The sequence below is a fragment of the Hibiscus syriacus genome, unplaced genomic scaffold, assembly GCF_006381635.1.
Source record: "Hibiscus syriacus cultivar Baekdansim isolate YM2019G1 unplaced genomic scaffold, ASM638163v2 tig00111342_pilon, whole genome shotgun sequence".
Lineage (NCBI taxonomy): Eukaryota > Viridiplantae > Streptophyta > Magnoliopsida > Malvales > Malvaceae > Hibiscus > Hibiscus syriacus.
In genome coordinates, this window is record NW_024063066.1 from 262554 (window position 1) to 280611 (window position 18058).

The window sequence follows — 18058 nt, forward strand, 5'->3', positions numbered from 1 at the left end:
CCAATAAGTAAAAAATTAATTTAAAACATGTCTTAAAAATCAAAATCACGATAAACCGAATATTAATAGCAAAAGTGTAATCACTATAAAATCCAATACTTTAAAATAAGGTCCATGTCACCAAAATAAAGTCAACCTGAATGATAAAAACATTACAATCAAATATATTTCAAGAGATATGTTGATCCTCCAAGTGCTCGAACCGAGATATCTAACCAACAGTATCTGAAAGGGAAAAAACATTTTCGAAAGGTGAGCTAGGCTCAGTGTGTCCCAATATTACCTTAAAATCACAATAGGCACATTAAACAAATCATAGTCCAGTAAATCTCATAAATTCATAAAAGAGTTTAACTTTTGAAAATCATAGTTTAAACCCTTTTCTTGTACACCATCAATAGTTCCCAAAACTATTTTCCACATAGCTTACTTTAAGCACACATCAAAAAGAAAGCCAACCTAAGGATAAGCTTTAGAGCTTGTATCCTTAGGCCCGTAAGTCCAAGTCCATATAGCTTACCCTAAGCACACAGCAAGGGAAGCCAACCTAATGTATCTTGGGGCCCCAAGAGTCACATTAGGCCCATTCTGTTTATTAGCTTGATCAGAGCTATACTATTGTAATTCAATCCAAAAGTTCAATTGCACCGTGTCACAAATTCCATAAATCATCACATTAAATTGGTGCATCAATAAAACAGTAACCAAAGAACTCAGTGTACCTCATATTAAAACCAATAAAACAGTTCAATAATAATTAGGGAACACACCTCGATAATAGGTTCAAATAGTAGATCTATTGATTGCTGGTTTCACCACGCTCTGCTATAGTTTTCGAACCTATTTTATAATAACCCTATATTACTTATGGGTAACATAAATAAATCTCTAAAATCATAAAATTTACGGGTCTTACGGGTGAATATTGGCACACTTGGTTTAACTGATCTAGAAGAGCTGGGTCGAGCTGTCGAACGATCCGGAGAATCTCTTGTACCTTCAAACAATAATAATTTATCAGCCCCAAATCTTACTTAATTGTTCAAAGCTAAAATTCTTAAGTATATCAGTATTTTCAGGGTTTGGCTATCAATTTGGAGGATTTCGAGTCTGAATTTGGTCAAACGGATTGCGGAATCGGAATCAGGACGTCGAAAAATATAAAGTATGACTTTTCGAAAATTTAAATTCTTGGTCAAAGTCAAAGTCAACCACTTTGACCGTCAATTTGGAGGCCTTCGGGTTCGAATTTGACAAAACGGACTTCGGAAACAGATTTGAGACGTCGAAAACTATCAAAATAGGTATACTCGAAAAAGATTAACGGTCGTTTAATGGTCGGTCAAAGCTATTTTAAGTTTTGGTCAAAGGAGGTCAACGGTCAATGGTCGGGTCGGGTCAACGGTCGGGTCGGGTCAGACCGGTCAAACTAGTTCGGACCGGTCAGACCGGTACGAACTAGTTTTCCAGCTGCTCACTCTCCCTGCGGCGGCACGTGAGACCTTCTCCGGGGGTTTAAAAATTACGGAAAAATTTCCAAAAATTATTTTTGAGCGATTTCGAGATACTTACAACGATCGGTTCAAATTTTTGAACGGCGGAGAGCTCGAATTTCAACTCGGCCGAATCTTTGACTGCTCCACCTCCTCACGCGCCGCCGTCGACGGCGAACAAGATTGACACCGGCGGACTCGCAACGACACAAGGAACACGATGGTGCAGGAGGTGTCGTAAACGGAGCAACGATCGGTGATGAATTTGAGATTTTCCCGACGATCAAGCTAAATAAAACGTCGAGACTTTGACTAGAAATTCCCGACGTTTGGCAGCGTTTCACTTCAATTAATTTGAAGGGTTTGTTTCTCGCTCGATGATGAACACAACGGTGGTTTCAAAACGACGATCAGAATTCGGATGGCGTCGGGATCTAAGTCGGAAACCGGCGTAGGGGGAAGGGAATTTGGGAGTGTGGTTTTCTGTTTTTGAAACAGAAACCACACGTATATAACATATAACCCCAAACTTACCTAACTTTTTTGGGTAAATTCAAGGCTTAGTCCCTGAATTTTTTTAACTCTAAAACAAGCTCCAAATTTTAAAATCTTTCAATTTAGTCCCCAAATTTTCGCCAATTTTCACAATTAACCTCCAATTTCAATTAAATACTATTTTGTAAATATTCGGGTTGTTACAATTCTCCCCCTCTACAAGAAATTTCGTCCTCGAAATTTACCTTATAAGAATAGTTGAGGAAACTGAGCCTCCATTGACTCCAATGTCTCCCAAGTAGCTTCTGAGGGGCCTCGGTTACTCCATTGAACTTTGACCATTGGAATACGCCTATTCCGAAGAACTCGCTCATCTCTTTCTAAGATCTGGATGGGCTCCTCCTCATATGACAAATCAGGTCTCAGCTCTACCTCATCAACTTGAATGATGTGATCTGGATCTGGACGGTATCGCCTTAACATAGACACATGAAAAACATCATGAATACGACTAAGATGAGAAGGAAACTCAAGCTGATAAGCAACAGGTCCAACTTTCTTCAGAATACGATACGGCCCAATAAATCGCGGACTCAGTTTACCCTTACGTCCAAATCTCAATACTTTCTTCCATGGAGATACCTTGAGAAAAACCTGATCTTCAACGTCAAACTGTATATCCTTCCTCCTTTGATCTGCATAAGATTTCTGCCTATCAAATGCCTCTTTCAGACGGTCACGGATCAATCTGACTGTGTCTTCCGTCTCCCACACTAACTCAGGTCCCAAAGTCTTCCTATCACGTAACTCAGTCCAACAAATCGGGGTGCGACACCTACGCCCATAGAGTGCTTCATAGGGTGCCATACGAATGCTGGTCTGGTAACTGTTATTATAAGCGAATTCAGCCAAAGGCAAAAAGTTCTCCCAGCTACCATGAAAATCAATTACACAACCCTGTAACATATCCTCCAGAATCTGAATTACACTCTAAGATTGACCATCAGTTTATTGGTGGAAGGAGGTAATATAATCCAATCTCGTACCCAAAGCCGTATGAAGCGCCTTCTAAAATCTCGAAGTAAATCTCGGATCTCGATCTGAAATGATAGATAACGGAACACCATGCAATCTAACAATCTCAGAAATATACAACCTCGCCAACTTGTCCAACGTATAATTTACCCGTACAGGAATAAAGTGAGCTGACTTTGTAAGTCTGTCAACAATCACCCAAATTGAGTCTTTTTTCGAAGGAGTCATAGGTAAACCAGTAACAAAATCCATAGTAATACGCTCTCATTTCCATTCAGGAATCTTGATAGGTTGTAACAAACCTGATGGATGTTGATGTTCCGTCTTAACTTGCTGACAAGTCAAACACCTTGCCACAAAATTCGAGATGTCCTTCTTCATGCCGACCCAATGATACCTCTCTCTCAAATTCCGATACATCTTATCTCCACCGGGGTGCATAGCATATGGACTACTATGAGCCTTCATAAGGATAGTCTGCCTCAACTCAGCATCATCAGGCACACAATACCGACCTTTGAAGCATAAAACTTCATCCTGATCAAGGGCGTAATCTGAGCTTGTCCCTTGCTCTACTTGCTCAAAGATAGAAAGCAAGGAGCTATCAAGGGGCTGCTTAACTTTGATCTCATCAACCAAGGTCGGCTTAACTTGTTATTCTGCTAACAGAGTGCCATTGTCATATAAATTCATCCTGGCCATTAAAGATCTCAACTCTGTTACCGCCTTTCGACTCAAAGCATCCGCTACAATGTTAGCTTTACCAGGCTGATAATCAATCACGCAATCATAATCCTTTAGAAGCTCTAGCCAACGTCGTTGTCTCAAATTAAGCTCCTTCTGGGTCAGAAGATACTTTAAGCTCTTATGATCCGTGAAAATGTAACACTTCTCTCCATAAAGATAGTGTCTCCAAATCTTCAAGGCAAAAATCACTACTGCTAACTCCAAATCATGAGTAGGATAATTACACTCATGCAGTCGCAGCTGACGGGATGCATAAGCCACTACCTTACCTTCTTGCATTAGAACACAGCCGAGTCATGAGTGTGACGCATCACTATACACTGTAAAATCCTTCCCGGACTCTGGTTGAATCAACACTGGTGCTTAAGTCAATACCGCCTTTAATTTCTCAAAGCTCTCCTATTGTACCTCACCCCAGTCAAACGGCACATTCTTCCTTAACAACTTTGTCAAAGGAGAAGCAATGATCGAGAAGCCCTCAACAAAACGTCGATAATAACCAGCCAAGCCCAAGAAACTGTGAATTTCAGAGATATTCTTGGGTCGTTTCCAATTCACAATAGCCTCGATCTTGCTTGATCGACCTGAATACCTCGCGTAGAAATAATATGCCCCAGAAACGACACTTCTTGAAGCCAAAATTCACACTTGCTTAGTTTGGCATATAGACGATACTCTCTCAAAGTCCGCAGAACGATCTTCAAATGCTCGTCATGCTCTGCCTCAGTACGAGAATAGATCAGAATATCATCAATAAAGACCACCACAAATTGTTCCAAATATGATCGGAACACCCGATTCATCAAATCCATGAAAGCTGCAGGAGCATTCATCAAACCAAAAAGCATCACTAAGAATTCATAATGACCATATCTAGCGCGAATGGCCGTCTTTGCAACATCAGATCCTTTAACTTTCAATTGATAATACCCCGAACGAATATCAATCTTAGAGAATACAATAGCTCCTCGCAACTGATCAAATAAGTCATCAATCCTGGGTAGTGGATATTTATTCTTGACCGTCATCTGATTCAACTTCCGATAGTCAATACATAGTCTTAGCGACCCATCATTCTTTTTCACGAATAGAACTGGAGCTCCCCATGGTGAAGTACTATGCCGGATAAATCCTTGATCGAATAATTCTTACAATTGGACCTTCAACTCCTTAAGTTCTTTTGGAGCCATGCGATAAGGTGCCATAGAAATAGGTGCAGATCCCAGATAAGTCTCAATCTCGAACTCTACCTCTCTATCAGGAGGTAACCCAGGCAACTCCTCCGGAAAAACATCAGGAAACTCGCTAACTGTACGAATCTCCTCGATCGTGGACAATGCACCGTTGGTGTTCAAAATACAAGCAATGAAAGTCTCATATCCCTTCCGGATCATACGATCAATTTCCATCGCTGAAACTATATTGGAGAGATAGCCGCGATGTTCCCCAATTAACACAACAGTCCGACCATCAGAAGTTTTCAGAGTAGCTCTCTTGTACTCCCAATCCAGATTTACCTTGTGTTTAGTCAACCAATCCATCCCAAGAATTAGATCAAACTCCTCTAAAGGAAGCTCCATAAGATCAGCGAGAAAAATTTCTCCCTTAACCTCCAGAGGACAACGCTGAAATACTTTATTCACTAATATCGCCTGTCCTACTGGACTCGTAACCGTAACATTATTTTCAGTGTTCTCGATCGGAATCTGAAGGTTTCGAGATACCGAGCTTGATACATAGGAATGAGTGGAGCCGTTGTCCAGTAATGCAAAGTATGGAATGGAATATATAGTAAATATACCTGTAATAACCTCAGGCTCATCTCTGTCATCCCGACATCTAGTGGCATAAACCAAAGCTGGTTGTCTAGCCTCAGAAACTGTTGGCCCTCTATTTTGCTGAGGTCGGGCTCTACTGTCTGTCCTAGATGCTGATCCTCGAGTCTTTCCTTAACTACGATCTCTAATTGGGGTCTGTACTGTAGTCTGAGAACGCACAGGAGTCTGGGTAGCGGTCTGCTCAAACGAAGCTAGTTGAGGACAATCCCTTCAAAAATAACCACTAGATCTACACTGATAGCAAAGACCCATCTTCTTACGACACTCTCATGTGTGTTGTTTACCACAAAACTCACAGAGGAACCCATGATAATTCGACGAGGAACCGCCTCGACTGCCAACTAACGGTGAGGATGCTGCAGGCCTGAAACGTGTATTGCCTCTCTGAGGGACTGAAATACGAGTCCTTTTTCTGGATTGTGTTGATGACTCCATCGGGCTTGAAAACTTCTTAGATCGTTCCTGTTCAACACGCTCTCTACCAGAAGCTAAAACCTCCACCTCTTCAACATCTTTGGCTTTGCCCACCAGCACATCAAATATCTCATCCTGATGGGTTACAACTTGCCTATGCAGCTCGTATCTGAGTCCAAGGGAAAATTTACGACATTGATCTCTCTCAGTAGGTACCATACTGAATCCATACTTCAGCAACTTCAAGAATTCGATCTCATACTCAGAAACAGTCATGTCTCCCTGAACCAGGTCTTGAAACTGCTGACGTCTCTGAGCTAAGTAACGCTCTCCCAGAAAACGATTCCGAAAGCGATCCTTAAAGAAATTCCAGGTCAAACGATTGGTAGGAACACTACTGGTCACTGACTCCCACCAAGTGTAGGCATTGCCATCTAACATCGCCACAGCACCCTGATATCTCTTAGTTGAGTCTAAACCCAACTGATCCATGCGTCTCTCTGTATCCTGGAGCCAATCCTCAGCTTCAGTAGGAGCTCCACCAATCTGTCCCTCAAAAGTTCTAACTCCATTGGCAATCAAAGTCTGCGAAATAGGAACCTCTGATACAACACCAGTAGCTATTACTGCTCCCTGTATCAACTGCAGAAATTGTCTACTAAAATTCTCATCCAAATCAACTCCGGTAGACTCTGACTCAATATCGGTCGCTCCTATGATCGGTGTAGTCATGCCAATACCAGCGGCAGGAGGCAGATTCGTTGGGGTCGTAGGAGCAGGATCACCTATCGGAGGAGGGGGATCTACTCGTATCTCATCGACCGGGTCTGTAAATCTAGCCACTCGACCTCGTCCACGGCTAGTTCGACGACCACGTCTAGCACTCATTTTTGTGTGGATCTTGAGTTTACTACAGGAGATAAAACTTAGGGTTAGACAAGCACTTGGAGTCTCGAACACAGTTAAAATCTTAATAACTTGTGACATGGCCTTAGTAACTTGTTTTGTAAAATATTTCTAAAACCGTATTTTCAATGTGGACTCATACACAGTGCGAGGGTTAAAAACCAAAAGCTCTGATACAAATAAATATAGCCCCTAGACCCGGCCTATGCGTTTCGACTAAGTCTAGTGGATCACATACATGATTCTTAAAGACATTTTCTGAAACCGTTATTCAATCATTGTAAAATCACATTATAAATGACATGATATTATACTATCAAAACCCAACTCATAAATATAATACCAATAAGTAAAAAATTAATTTAAAACATGTCTTAAAAATCAAAATCACGATAAACCGAATATTAATAGCAAAAGTGTAATCACTATAAAATCCAATACTTTAAAATAAGGTCCATGTCACCAAAATAAAGTCAACCTGAATGATAAAAACATTACAATCAAATATACTTCAAGAGATATGTTGATCCTCTAAGTGCTCGAACTGAGATATCTAACCAACAGTATCTGAAAGGGAAAAAACATTTTCGAAATGTGAGCTAGGCTCAGTGTGTCCCAATATTACCTTAAAATCACAATAGGCACATTAAACAAATCATAGTCCAGTAAATCTCATAAATTCATAAAAGAGTTTAACTTTTGAAAATCATAGTTTAAACCCTTTTCTTGTACACCATCAGTAGTTCCCAAAACTATTTTCCACATAGCTTACTTTAAGCACACAGCAAAAAGAAAGCCAACCTAAGGATAAGCTTTAGAGCTTGTATCCTTAGGCCCGTAAGTCCAAGTCCATATAGCTTACCCTAAGCACACAACAAGGGAAGCCAACCTAATGTATCTTGGGGCCCCAAGAGTCACATTAGGCCCATTTTGTTTATTAGCTTGATCAGAGCTATACTATTGTAATTTAATCCAAAAGTTCAATTGCACCGTATCACAAATTCCATAAATCATCACATTAAATTGGTGCATCAATAAAACAGTAACCAAAGAACTCAGTGTACCTCATATTAAAACCAATAAAACAGTTCAGTAATAATTAGAGAACACACCTCGATAATAGGTTCAAATAGTAGATCTACTGATTGCTGGTTTCACCACGCTATGCTATAGTTTTCGAACCTATTTTATAATAACCCTATATTACTTATGGGTAACATAAATAAATCTCTAAAATCATAAAATTTACGGGTCTTACGGGTGAATACTGGCACACGTGGTTTAACTGATCTAGAAGAGCTGGGTCGAGCTGTCGAACGATCCGGAGAATCTCTTGTACCTTCAAACAATAATAATTTATCAGCCCCAAATCTTACTTAATTGTTCAAAGCTAAAACTCTTAAGTATATCAGTATTTTCAGGGTTTGACTATCAATTTGGAGGATTTCGAGTCTGAATTTAGTCAAACGAATTACGGAATCGGAATCATGACGTCGAAAAACATAAACTATGACTTTTTGAAAATTTAAATTCTTGGTCAAAGTCAAAGTCAACCACTTTAACCGTCGATTTGGAGGCCTTCGAGTTCGAATTTGACAAAACAGACTTCGGAAATAGATTCGGGACGTCGAAAACTATCAGAATAGGTATACTCGAAAAAGATTAACGGTCGTTTAATGGTCGGTCAAAGCCATTTTAAGTTTTGGTCAAAGGAGGTCAACAGTCACGGTCAACGGTCGGGTCGGGTCGGGTCAGACCGGTCAAACTGGTTCAGACCAGTCAGACCGGTTCGAACCGGTCGAAATCGATTCAAAACTGGTCAAACATGTTTTCCAGCTGCTCACTCTCCCTACGACGGCGCGTGTGGCGCGTGAGGCCACCTCCGGGGGTCTAAAAATTACGGAAAATTCCCAAAAATTATTTTGAGCGATTTCGAGATACTTACAATGATCGGTTCAAATTTTTGAACGGCGGAGAGCTCGAATTTCAACTCGGCCGAATCTTTGACTACTCCACCTCCTCACGCGTCGCCGTCGACGGAGAACAAGATTGACACTGACGGACTCGCAACGATACAAGGAACACGATGGTGCAGGAGGTGTCGTAAACGGAGCAACGATCGGTGATGAATTTGAGATTTTCCCGGCGATCGAGCTAAATAAAACGTCGAGACTTTGACTGGAAATTCCCGACGTTTGGCAGAGTTTCGCTTCAATTAATTTGAAGGGTTTGTTTCTCGCTCGATGATGAACACAACGGTGGTTTCAAAACGACGATCGGAATTCGGACAGCGTCGGGATCTAAGTCAGAAATCGGCGTAGGGGGAAGGGAATTTGGGAGTGTGGTTTTCTGTTTTTGAAACAGAAATCACACGTATATAACATATAACCCCAAACTTACCTAACTTTTTTGGGTAAATTTAGGGCTTAGTCCCTGAATTTTCTTTAACTCTAAAACCGGTTCAAAACTGGTCAAACCTATTTTCCAGCTGCTCACTCTCCCTGCGGCGGCGCGTGTGGCGCGTGAGACCACCTCCGGTGGTCTAAAAATTACGGAAAATTCCCAAAAATTGTTTTGAGCGATTTCGAGATACTTACAACGATCGGTTCAAATTTTTGAACGGCAGAGAGCTCGAATTTCAACTCGGCCGAATCTTTGACTGCTCCACCTCCTCACGCGTCGCCGTCGACGGAGAACAAGATTGACACTGACGGACTCGCAACGATACAAGGAACACGATGGTACAGGAGGTGTCGTAAACGGAGCAACGATCGGTGATGAATTTGAGATTTTCCCGGCGATCGAGCTAAATAAAACGTCGAGACTTTGACTGGAAATTCCCGACGTTTGGCAGCGTTTCGCTTCAATTAATTTGAAGGGTTTGTTTCTCGCTCGATGATGAACACAATGGTGGTTTCAAAACGATGATCGGAATTCGGACGGCGTCGGGATCTAAGTCGGAAATCGGCGTAGGGGGAAGGGAATTTGGGAGTGTGGTTTTCTGCTTTTAAACAGAAACCACACGTATATAACATATAACCCCAAACTTATCTAACTTTTTTGGGTAAATTTAGGGCTTAGTCCCTGAATTTGCTTTAACTCTAAAACAAGCTCCAAGTTTTAAAATCTTTCAATTTAGTCCCCAAATTTTTGCCAATTTTCACAATTAACCTCCAATTTCAATTAAATACTATTTTATAAATATTCGGGTTGTTACAACACCTCTACCTGTCACTCCTAAGTTGAGTACTGAGAATGCAGGAGCTCCAGTGAATGCTCAACAATATCGTAGTGCAGTTGGTGCGTTATTATGTGTGTCATACTAGACCAGATATTGCATTTTTTGTTCATAAAGTTGCACAGTTTATGCAGTCACCCTGTGAAGCTCATTGGGTGGGGGTTAAACGCATCCTTAGTTATCTAACAGGAACGTTGGATTATGGACTTTGGTTGTCCATGCACCAAGGACAGCTTCAGATCAAGGCCTTTACATATGTTGATTGGGGTAGTGACCCAGATGATAGGCGTTCGATTTCTGGATATTGTGTTTACTTAGGTAATCATTTGCTATCATGGAGTTCTCGCAAGCAGAGATCAGTGTCTCGATCCAAATCCAAGGTAGAATATCGAAGTCTTGTTGATACAACGTCTGAGGTTCTCTGGGTAAAAGCAATTCTTGAAGATATGAATGTAGAGTTGTCTCAACCTCCGGTTATATGGTGTAATAACACTAGTATTGTTGCAATGGCTACCGATCCTGCCAAAGTTAAGCATGTGGACTTAGATGTACATTTTGTTCGTGAAAAGGTGATGGATAAGCAGTTAATTGTCAATTATGTTCCAGCACACTATCAGATTGCCGATGTGTTAACCAAGCCATTGATTACAACTCAGTTTCAGGAATTTTGTCAAAAGCTTAATGTGGTCTCACTGCAAAGGCTTCAGCTGCACAAGGTTTAATTTATTTTACTTGGAGAAGTTGAAGAGCGGGGTGAATGTTAAGAATAGAGTGATGCCAGTTGGAGAGATTGCCAGCTGGAGCTGTTAGTTACTAACCGTTTCTATTAAGGTTAGTTATTCAGTTAAGCCAGCTTTCTATTGGGTTGAACTTATAGTGTTAACCCGTTAAGAAAAACATGTGGCTATATAAGAAGACCTTCTGGTCAAGGGCTAGATCAATCTAATAGCCTACATTTTCTTTCATTTCACCTCTCTTTACTTCTGGTTTAAACTGTTAAGAATAGAGTGGTGTCAGCTACAGGGATTGTCAGTTGGAGTTGTTAGTTACTAACCGTTTCTGTTAAGGTTAGTTTATTCAGTTAAGCCAACTTTCTATTGGGTTGAACTTATAGTGTTAACCCGTTAAGAAAAGCATGTGGCTATATAAGAAGACCTTCTGGTCAAGGGCTAGATCAATCTAATAGCCAACATTTTCTTTCCTTTCACCTCTCTTTACTTCTGGTTTAAACTGTGTTGTTAGCAGTTTCTACACACCGAATCATTTTCTATCATTTCATTCAACCATAAATCTCAAACAAAGTAATTCACAATAGCAACCATAAGGCAGCAGCAGCTTAGTTTCTTTGGCTATGGCAGATGAGTTTAATACAAGAACAAATTGGTGGGATTCATCGAGGACAGCCGGTTCATCTTCTGGGTTAAACAATAGCTTTGGTTGGGCCACTGAAATGGCTGATATCAAAACAACAGCTGCAGCAAGGTCTTCAATGGATTCGGTCTCATCGGTTTTGGGTAGTTCGGTTCTTCAAGCCATGGATTGGAACCAAGCTTTTGCTGTAAGTATACTTGAAATATTGATTCTTTGATAAACTGGAAATTGTTGGTTTAAAGCTTTAGTCTTTGTTGAAATAGCCGTGGGGAGAAGCCTGAGTCTAGTTTCAGTTCCATGCTTCAAGACCATAGCCTATTAACCTGGGTACATCAAATGCCAACTATCATCATCATCAGCAGCAGCAGCAAGAAACAGGATTAGATCAATTGTTTCATGAGAATAGTTCGACCAATTATCAATATAGGCAGTTACATTTCTCAAACAATGCTCCTTTTTGGAACCCATCTTCAGCTTCCATGGCTGATCATGTTAAGCCTGGGGTTTTCCCATCATTGCAACCCCAGTTTCCAACGGGAACCTTCGATGAAAAACCAAAGGTTAAAAAAAAACCTTGTTCGAAGAATCTTTTACTATCAGATTTTTCTATATTAGGGTTTGGAATATTTTTTTTGTAAATGTCGGCAGAAGAAAAGTGGAAACGAATCCACTTCTAAAAGGCCACGAAATGAAACCCCATCAACTATGCCAGCTTTTAAGGTACCATCAGCTTGATAAAACTTTCCACAAACAGGATTTGATTTTCCTTGAAACCCTTGTTTTTTGTTTTATTTTCAAATTCAATAGCTTTGATTGAAAATCATAGGTGAGAAAAGAGAAGATGGAGGACAGAACCACTGCACTCCAACAGTTGGCTTCATCTTTCGGAAAAGTGAGTTTTCTGATCATCCATTTAAATTTTCGCTTTGCTTTCTTAAGCAAATACTGTTCATCAGAGTTCATCAGCATAATTTGATAATTTTAATTATATTGTTAATTATACGTAGACTAATACAGCCTCAGTGCTCTCAGAAGCCATTGAATACATAAAGTTCCTCCATGAACAAGTCAGTGTAAGTTCCCATCAACACCTACTAGTTATTCCTGTTACAAGAAAACATAAAATGTTAATTAACAGTCTGATCAAGCTAGGTTTTGTTTTGTATTAGGCTTTAAGTATCCCATACATGGAAAACAACGAAGCTGCCATACAATACCAGCAGGTACTACCAATACAGCATTATATTTTTCTTGGTATATATATATATAGCTTATAGTTTCATAATTGATTATTAAACTTTTTATATTGCATTAACGACAGGATCCTGAGAAATCCAATGACCCTGAAGGGAATCTAAGAAGCCGAGAACTATGCTTGGTGCCGGTGTCCAGCGCATTTCCATTGACACACGACTCGCCTGTTGACTTCTGGACACCAACATTTGGAGCAACTCTCAGGTAGAAAGTGAAAAAGAGAAAAAGGGTCTGATATACAGGATGGACCAACGAAATTCGTCCTCCTAAAATTTTATAATTTCATTCTTAACCTAAAATTTTAGATCCATTCTTGCTGAAAGATATATGTAAGTAAACGGAACCGATTCTCGCAACCGTTAGTGAATATTCTTATCGGGAAATCAAAACCCTAGACAAGTTGTTTTGTGGGGAAGAATGAAAGAAGTCACCATTTAAAGGTGAAGTCCCAAAGTGGAAAAAAAACGAAAAGAAGCCAAAAAAAATAACTCTTTTTTAATGAATATATTTTCTTTTTTCTACTATGATTTTAAATGTTTATTACCATTTATTTAATAATCTTAAATCTCCACAGAACTAAGGCATGCTTTGGTACTTTTTGAGTGGTCACATTGAGGAGCTTCTATTGGAAGGTAAAAACAAGTAATATTTTATATTTTTAAAAATATGTAATTTCTTTTATCCATTTAATACTTTCAGTGGAGACCAAAATTGATAGCTTCCGTCAAGTTTTTAACGGTATGATACTAAAATGAAACAAAACTAAATATTATATATAATTTTTTTATAAAAAAATAAAATTTTAGATACTAAAACGGATCAAAATAGATAGTTTAAGTACTAAATATGTAGTTTACCAAAAAAATATTAAAACATAATTCCAATCATTTTGCATTTGAGCTGTACAAAATAGTGGGGGTTCTTTTGTAAGTAAATTGAAATCAGGCAGCTGTCTTGAGTTTCTTTGTGATTCCGGCGATGTACTTCCCTTGGTGGAAAGCTTGTGCCAACTCGAGTTCGGATGGCATTCTTGATCCGTCTCCGGCGTAGGTTCCTGCACCATAAGGGCTTCCACCTTTCACTTGCTCCATCTCGAACATCCCTGCACCGAAGCTGTACCCGATGGGAACGAATATCATCCCGTGGTGAACAAGCTGAGTGATTGCAGTCAACCTGTGATTGATTTGGGGAAAAAAAAGATTTACATACAAAACTTGATGTCATAAATCTATTATATGATGTTGATATAAGAGCTTACGGTGTAGTCTCTTGTCCGCCACCCTGAGACCCGGTGCTATAGAATATCCCGGCAGGTTTTCCTGCAAGTTGCTGAGTTCTCCATAGACCTCCAGTTGCATCCATAAATGCTTTGAATTGGGCAGACATCATTCCGAATCTTGTTGGGAAGCCAAAAATAAACCCATCAGCCTCGGCAAGATCTTGTGGTGTAATAATCGGTACATCACTTTTCGGTGGTGCGCTCATCTTTCCAAGGATCTCTTCCGATAGAGTCTCGGGAACCTGTACCGAATATATACCACAATTACTTCATTTAAATTTTCAATTCTATAAATGTTGTTTAACAAATAATCCTGGGAAGCTTATCGATATGAATATGAAACAACAGGGCTTAACAAAACTTGGTTAAACAAATTAAAGGCAATGAATCAAATCAAGGAGGTTCAATGAAAACACAAATCATATTTATAATGATTTCCTAGATAAAAATACTCCCAACCTTTCCGTATTCGTAAATAAATAAAGCAGTTTTTTTACCACAGCAGCATGGTGCACGTTATTACCTGCCATAGTGTGGCTTCAACACCTTCAACAGATGCAGCACCTTTCTCTATTTCCTCTGCAAGTTTTTCCACATGTCCATACATGGAATAGTATCTATAACGTAAGTGAGAAGATTTGATCAAAATTTATCCCCCCAAAAACGATCTGATAAAAGGAGTTCACCATATTCACAAAAGAACAAAGCATAATTAAGATTAACAGAGAAAAAGGATCATAAAAAATATAATAATAAAAAGAGAACATGACCAAACCAAGAAGTATTTTTCTAAGTAAAAAAAAAAGGAAGGTACCAGTTTTCATGAGTTATATTATACATTATGGCGGAATTTTGACTGGTAACAAAGTCTTTGGTTATCATCATGAAACAGTATGGTCAAAGAGTTTAAACTGAATTTCGGACACCACTGGACCACTTAGTTCAACACACGACAAACTGTGAATCACAACAAGTTACAATCAACCAACAATCAGCAAGTGATGAAGTCTGAGTTGAAATCATAAAATATCAACGTAACATTCAAACAAGAAATCTCTTATAGTTCTAAACTTGGCGTGCCGGCCCATAAACCAACACTTTGAGAACTATTTTCAGGATAAATGGAATATGACTCAAAAAGTGGGGGAGCTTGAAGAGCAATGCCTGGATAAATTTGTGACAGAGAAAAAAATATGGAAAAGGAACCTATATAAGGGGCAAAACAAACAGAAAAACTATGAACCAATTACCTTACATCATTATTCATCCACAATAAGTTAACACAGGGCACAGGGCTATAAGGTTAATGCTGCCATAAACTAGGAAATAAGAATATAACTAAAATACTGAACCAAGAAGTATAAACCTGCAAATTTAGTTCATAATAATAATAATTGCATAGTATAGAACTAATCACTCCTAAAAAGAACATGCCATGGGCTTACATGATGTCCGGTGTTGTTTAGAAATGACGCCAAGAAATTTATAAATACAGAAAACTACTGATGTCAATAACTTCTAATGTTGTTTCTAAATCAACGTCCAGGAATTCCAATTAAAGGAAACTAATTGTTCACCCTAACTATTGAAAGATTAACCGAAACTCCAAACTTTCTGTTAAATTATAAATACAGAAAAGAAAAACCCAGTTCAGCAGAGTCAAAATAAAGCAGATGAACTAATTTCAAAAGTTAAATCAAATAAAAGCTACAAGAAGAAAGAAAAACACTCACAAATCTCAAGCCCATCCGAAGTAAAGAAAATCAGTCAAGCATCACAATCAACAACATTTCACACCAAAAATAATTAATAAAAAAAGACGGAAAATAGAATTAATAACACATACACAATATACACTTTGGTTGCCATTGGCGAGTTCCTCAGAAATCACGATCAAAATATTCTCTTCTTTTTTTTAAAAAAAAATCGCTCTTCTTCTTTATTATCTGAAAAACAATGGTTGGCGAATGTGGGAAAACGGGGAAGCTGTATTTATAGTTGCACGATGGGTTTAATTTAATTAGTTGCTAATTGTGTGATTAGCGAAAACGACGCCGTACGCATGGGTTTTAAAACTGCGGTTGGTGGTTTAACTTGAGCAATAATATGAGATTTAATGATGAGATGTTGTCACGCTCATCAGGCATGTGGTCGTTACACATAAAGTTAATGATGCCGCGTACTTTACTACTTATCTGGAAGCATTTACTATTCTTCACTTTTATTTCAATTTCTTTTTTATTAAATTTGTTAGGTCAACCTTAATTTCATTTTTATATATTATTTGAGTTAGGATAATTATAAATTTTATCACTCAATTTTTTTTCAATCCTAATTTAGTCACTAAAGATTTTTTTTAATTTCTTACTGAACTTTTGATTTGCTCCTATTTTTATCATTCTGTCGTTAAATACTTAACGATATTATGATTATTTTCTTTTTGAAAATTATAAAATGGACTTAAAACTTTCATCATTTTGTGTGTGAAAAAAATTCTAATTGTGAATTTCTCGATAGTAAAACATTTTCTTCCAAATCTTAACGGAGGGAGGTGAGAAGGAGGAAACGAATTGTACATCTTGATTCCATGTCGGTCGGATGATGAATAATATAGATTGGAGTAAGGGTGCAAATAAGACGAGACAAATTATGAGCTACTTGAGCTCGACTCGGTCAAAGTTCAATAAATACTCGAATCGAATGGACTCGGCTCGAGCACGAACTCAACTCAAGTTCTTAACGAGCCGAAACGAGCTCCTTGATACTTAATTCGAAAAGCTCGCATGCAACTAAAAAAACAATATATTAAAAATAAATTAGTAATAATATTAATGTTTATGTGTTGATTTTTTTTAAAAGTACACTATAGGGTTTTCATGTACTTAGGTTCAAGTTTGAGTTTGAGCTTCAACTGAGTTAAGTTTAAGACTTTTTTATTTTTAGCTTTTTCGAGTTCCAAATCATGATTTCAAATTTGAGTCGAGCTTGAAGATTTTAAGCTTGCAAGCTTTCGAGCCGAGTCGAGCTCAATTTTAAAGCACTCGAGTCGAGTTGGGCTCAACAATATTCGAAATTGACTCAGCTCGTTTAATCCTAGATTGTAGTGATTTGAGTTTTTATGAGTTTTGAGTTTAAAACTGGATTTTAAAGTGATTTGAGTAAAATCTAAATTGATAAAATGATAGGAGTCAATAAGTCTAATTCGTTGATATCTTGACTGGTGTGAGAAGACACTAAAATATAGTAATTGTAGTGATGACGTGACACATAGATGAAATCGTAAAACTTTCATGTTTGAAAGAAGAAGATAAAATCAATAAAAAGGAAAGAAAAAGAAGAGCAAATCATGTGAATGACACATGACTTTCATAAAAAAGTAGTTTATACCAACACATGTGGCTGTCGTGTCACCCTTTCAATCTGATCGGCCAAAACAGTAACAAATAAAAAAATTTAACGAATAAACTAAAACAATTTATATTTTAATGACTCAAATAAGAGTAAGAAGAAAGTTGAATGACCGAATTTGTGATTTACTCTTGATGTTTAAGTATGCGGGGGGACAAAAAGAGGGGTGCTTTAAGTGCATATAATGAAGTAAAATGAGGGCCGTTGGATTTGCACTATGAATATTTTTGGGGAGGATTAATGGAATTAGGGGTCCAATAAAAAAGGATGAAAAATGTTGATGAGTGGCAAGGGCATGACATTTTTATGTTGCCACAGTCGGACTAATGCCTGCCTGACATATATGGGGGTGACGTCTCCCATGCTACATGCTGATCCAATCCACATCATAGATTGAGAAGCCAATTCAGCCTTAGTTTTTCAGTCAACAAAACCCAACACCCTTCCTGTCATCCATTTCATGATACAATCATATAACGGCGGTTAACGTTTGGAGCCATCTGTTTGTGAGGGGTGTCATATGACACCCTAATTTTTTTTTGAAATTTACAAATTAACACCTTAAAATATGTATTTTTTT

General features: G+C 38.5%; 2 protein-coding genes across 2 annotated transcripts; one reads left to right on the plus strand and one right to left on the minus strand.

Annotated features, from left to right (window-relative positions):
* The first annotated feature begins 11517 nt into the window (after positions 1-11517).
* LOC120159174 (transcription factor bHLH123-like) lies at positions 11518-12999 on the plus strand. The gene is made up of 8 exons (XM_039169827.1): positions 11518-11723; positions 11801-11864; positions 11969-12097; positions 12186-12257; positions 12364-12429; positions 12545-12610; positions 12707-12760; positions 12859-12999. Exons 1-8 carry the CDS (start codon positions 11518-11520, stop codon positions 12997-12999), a joined length of 798 nt encoding a protein of 265 aa, XP_039025758.1.
* Positions 13000-13695: 696 nt separating this feature from the next.
* On the minus strand, positions 13696-15939 carry LOC120159092 (probable NAD(P)H dehydrogenase (quinone) FQR1-like 1). Its single transcript, XM_039169762.1, has 4 exons — positions 15917-15939; positions 14594-14687; positions 14050-14312; positions 13696-13964 (listed from the first exon to the last, which is right to left on the minus strand). The coding sequence occupies exons 1-4, from the start codon at positions 15937-15939 to the stop codon at positions 13733-13735; spliced, it is 612 nt and encodes a 203-aa protein (XP_039025693.1). The 3' UTR covers positions 13696-13732.
* Positions 15940-18058: the final 2119 nt, after the last annotated feature.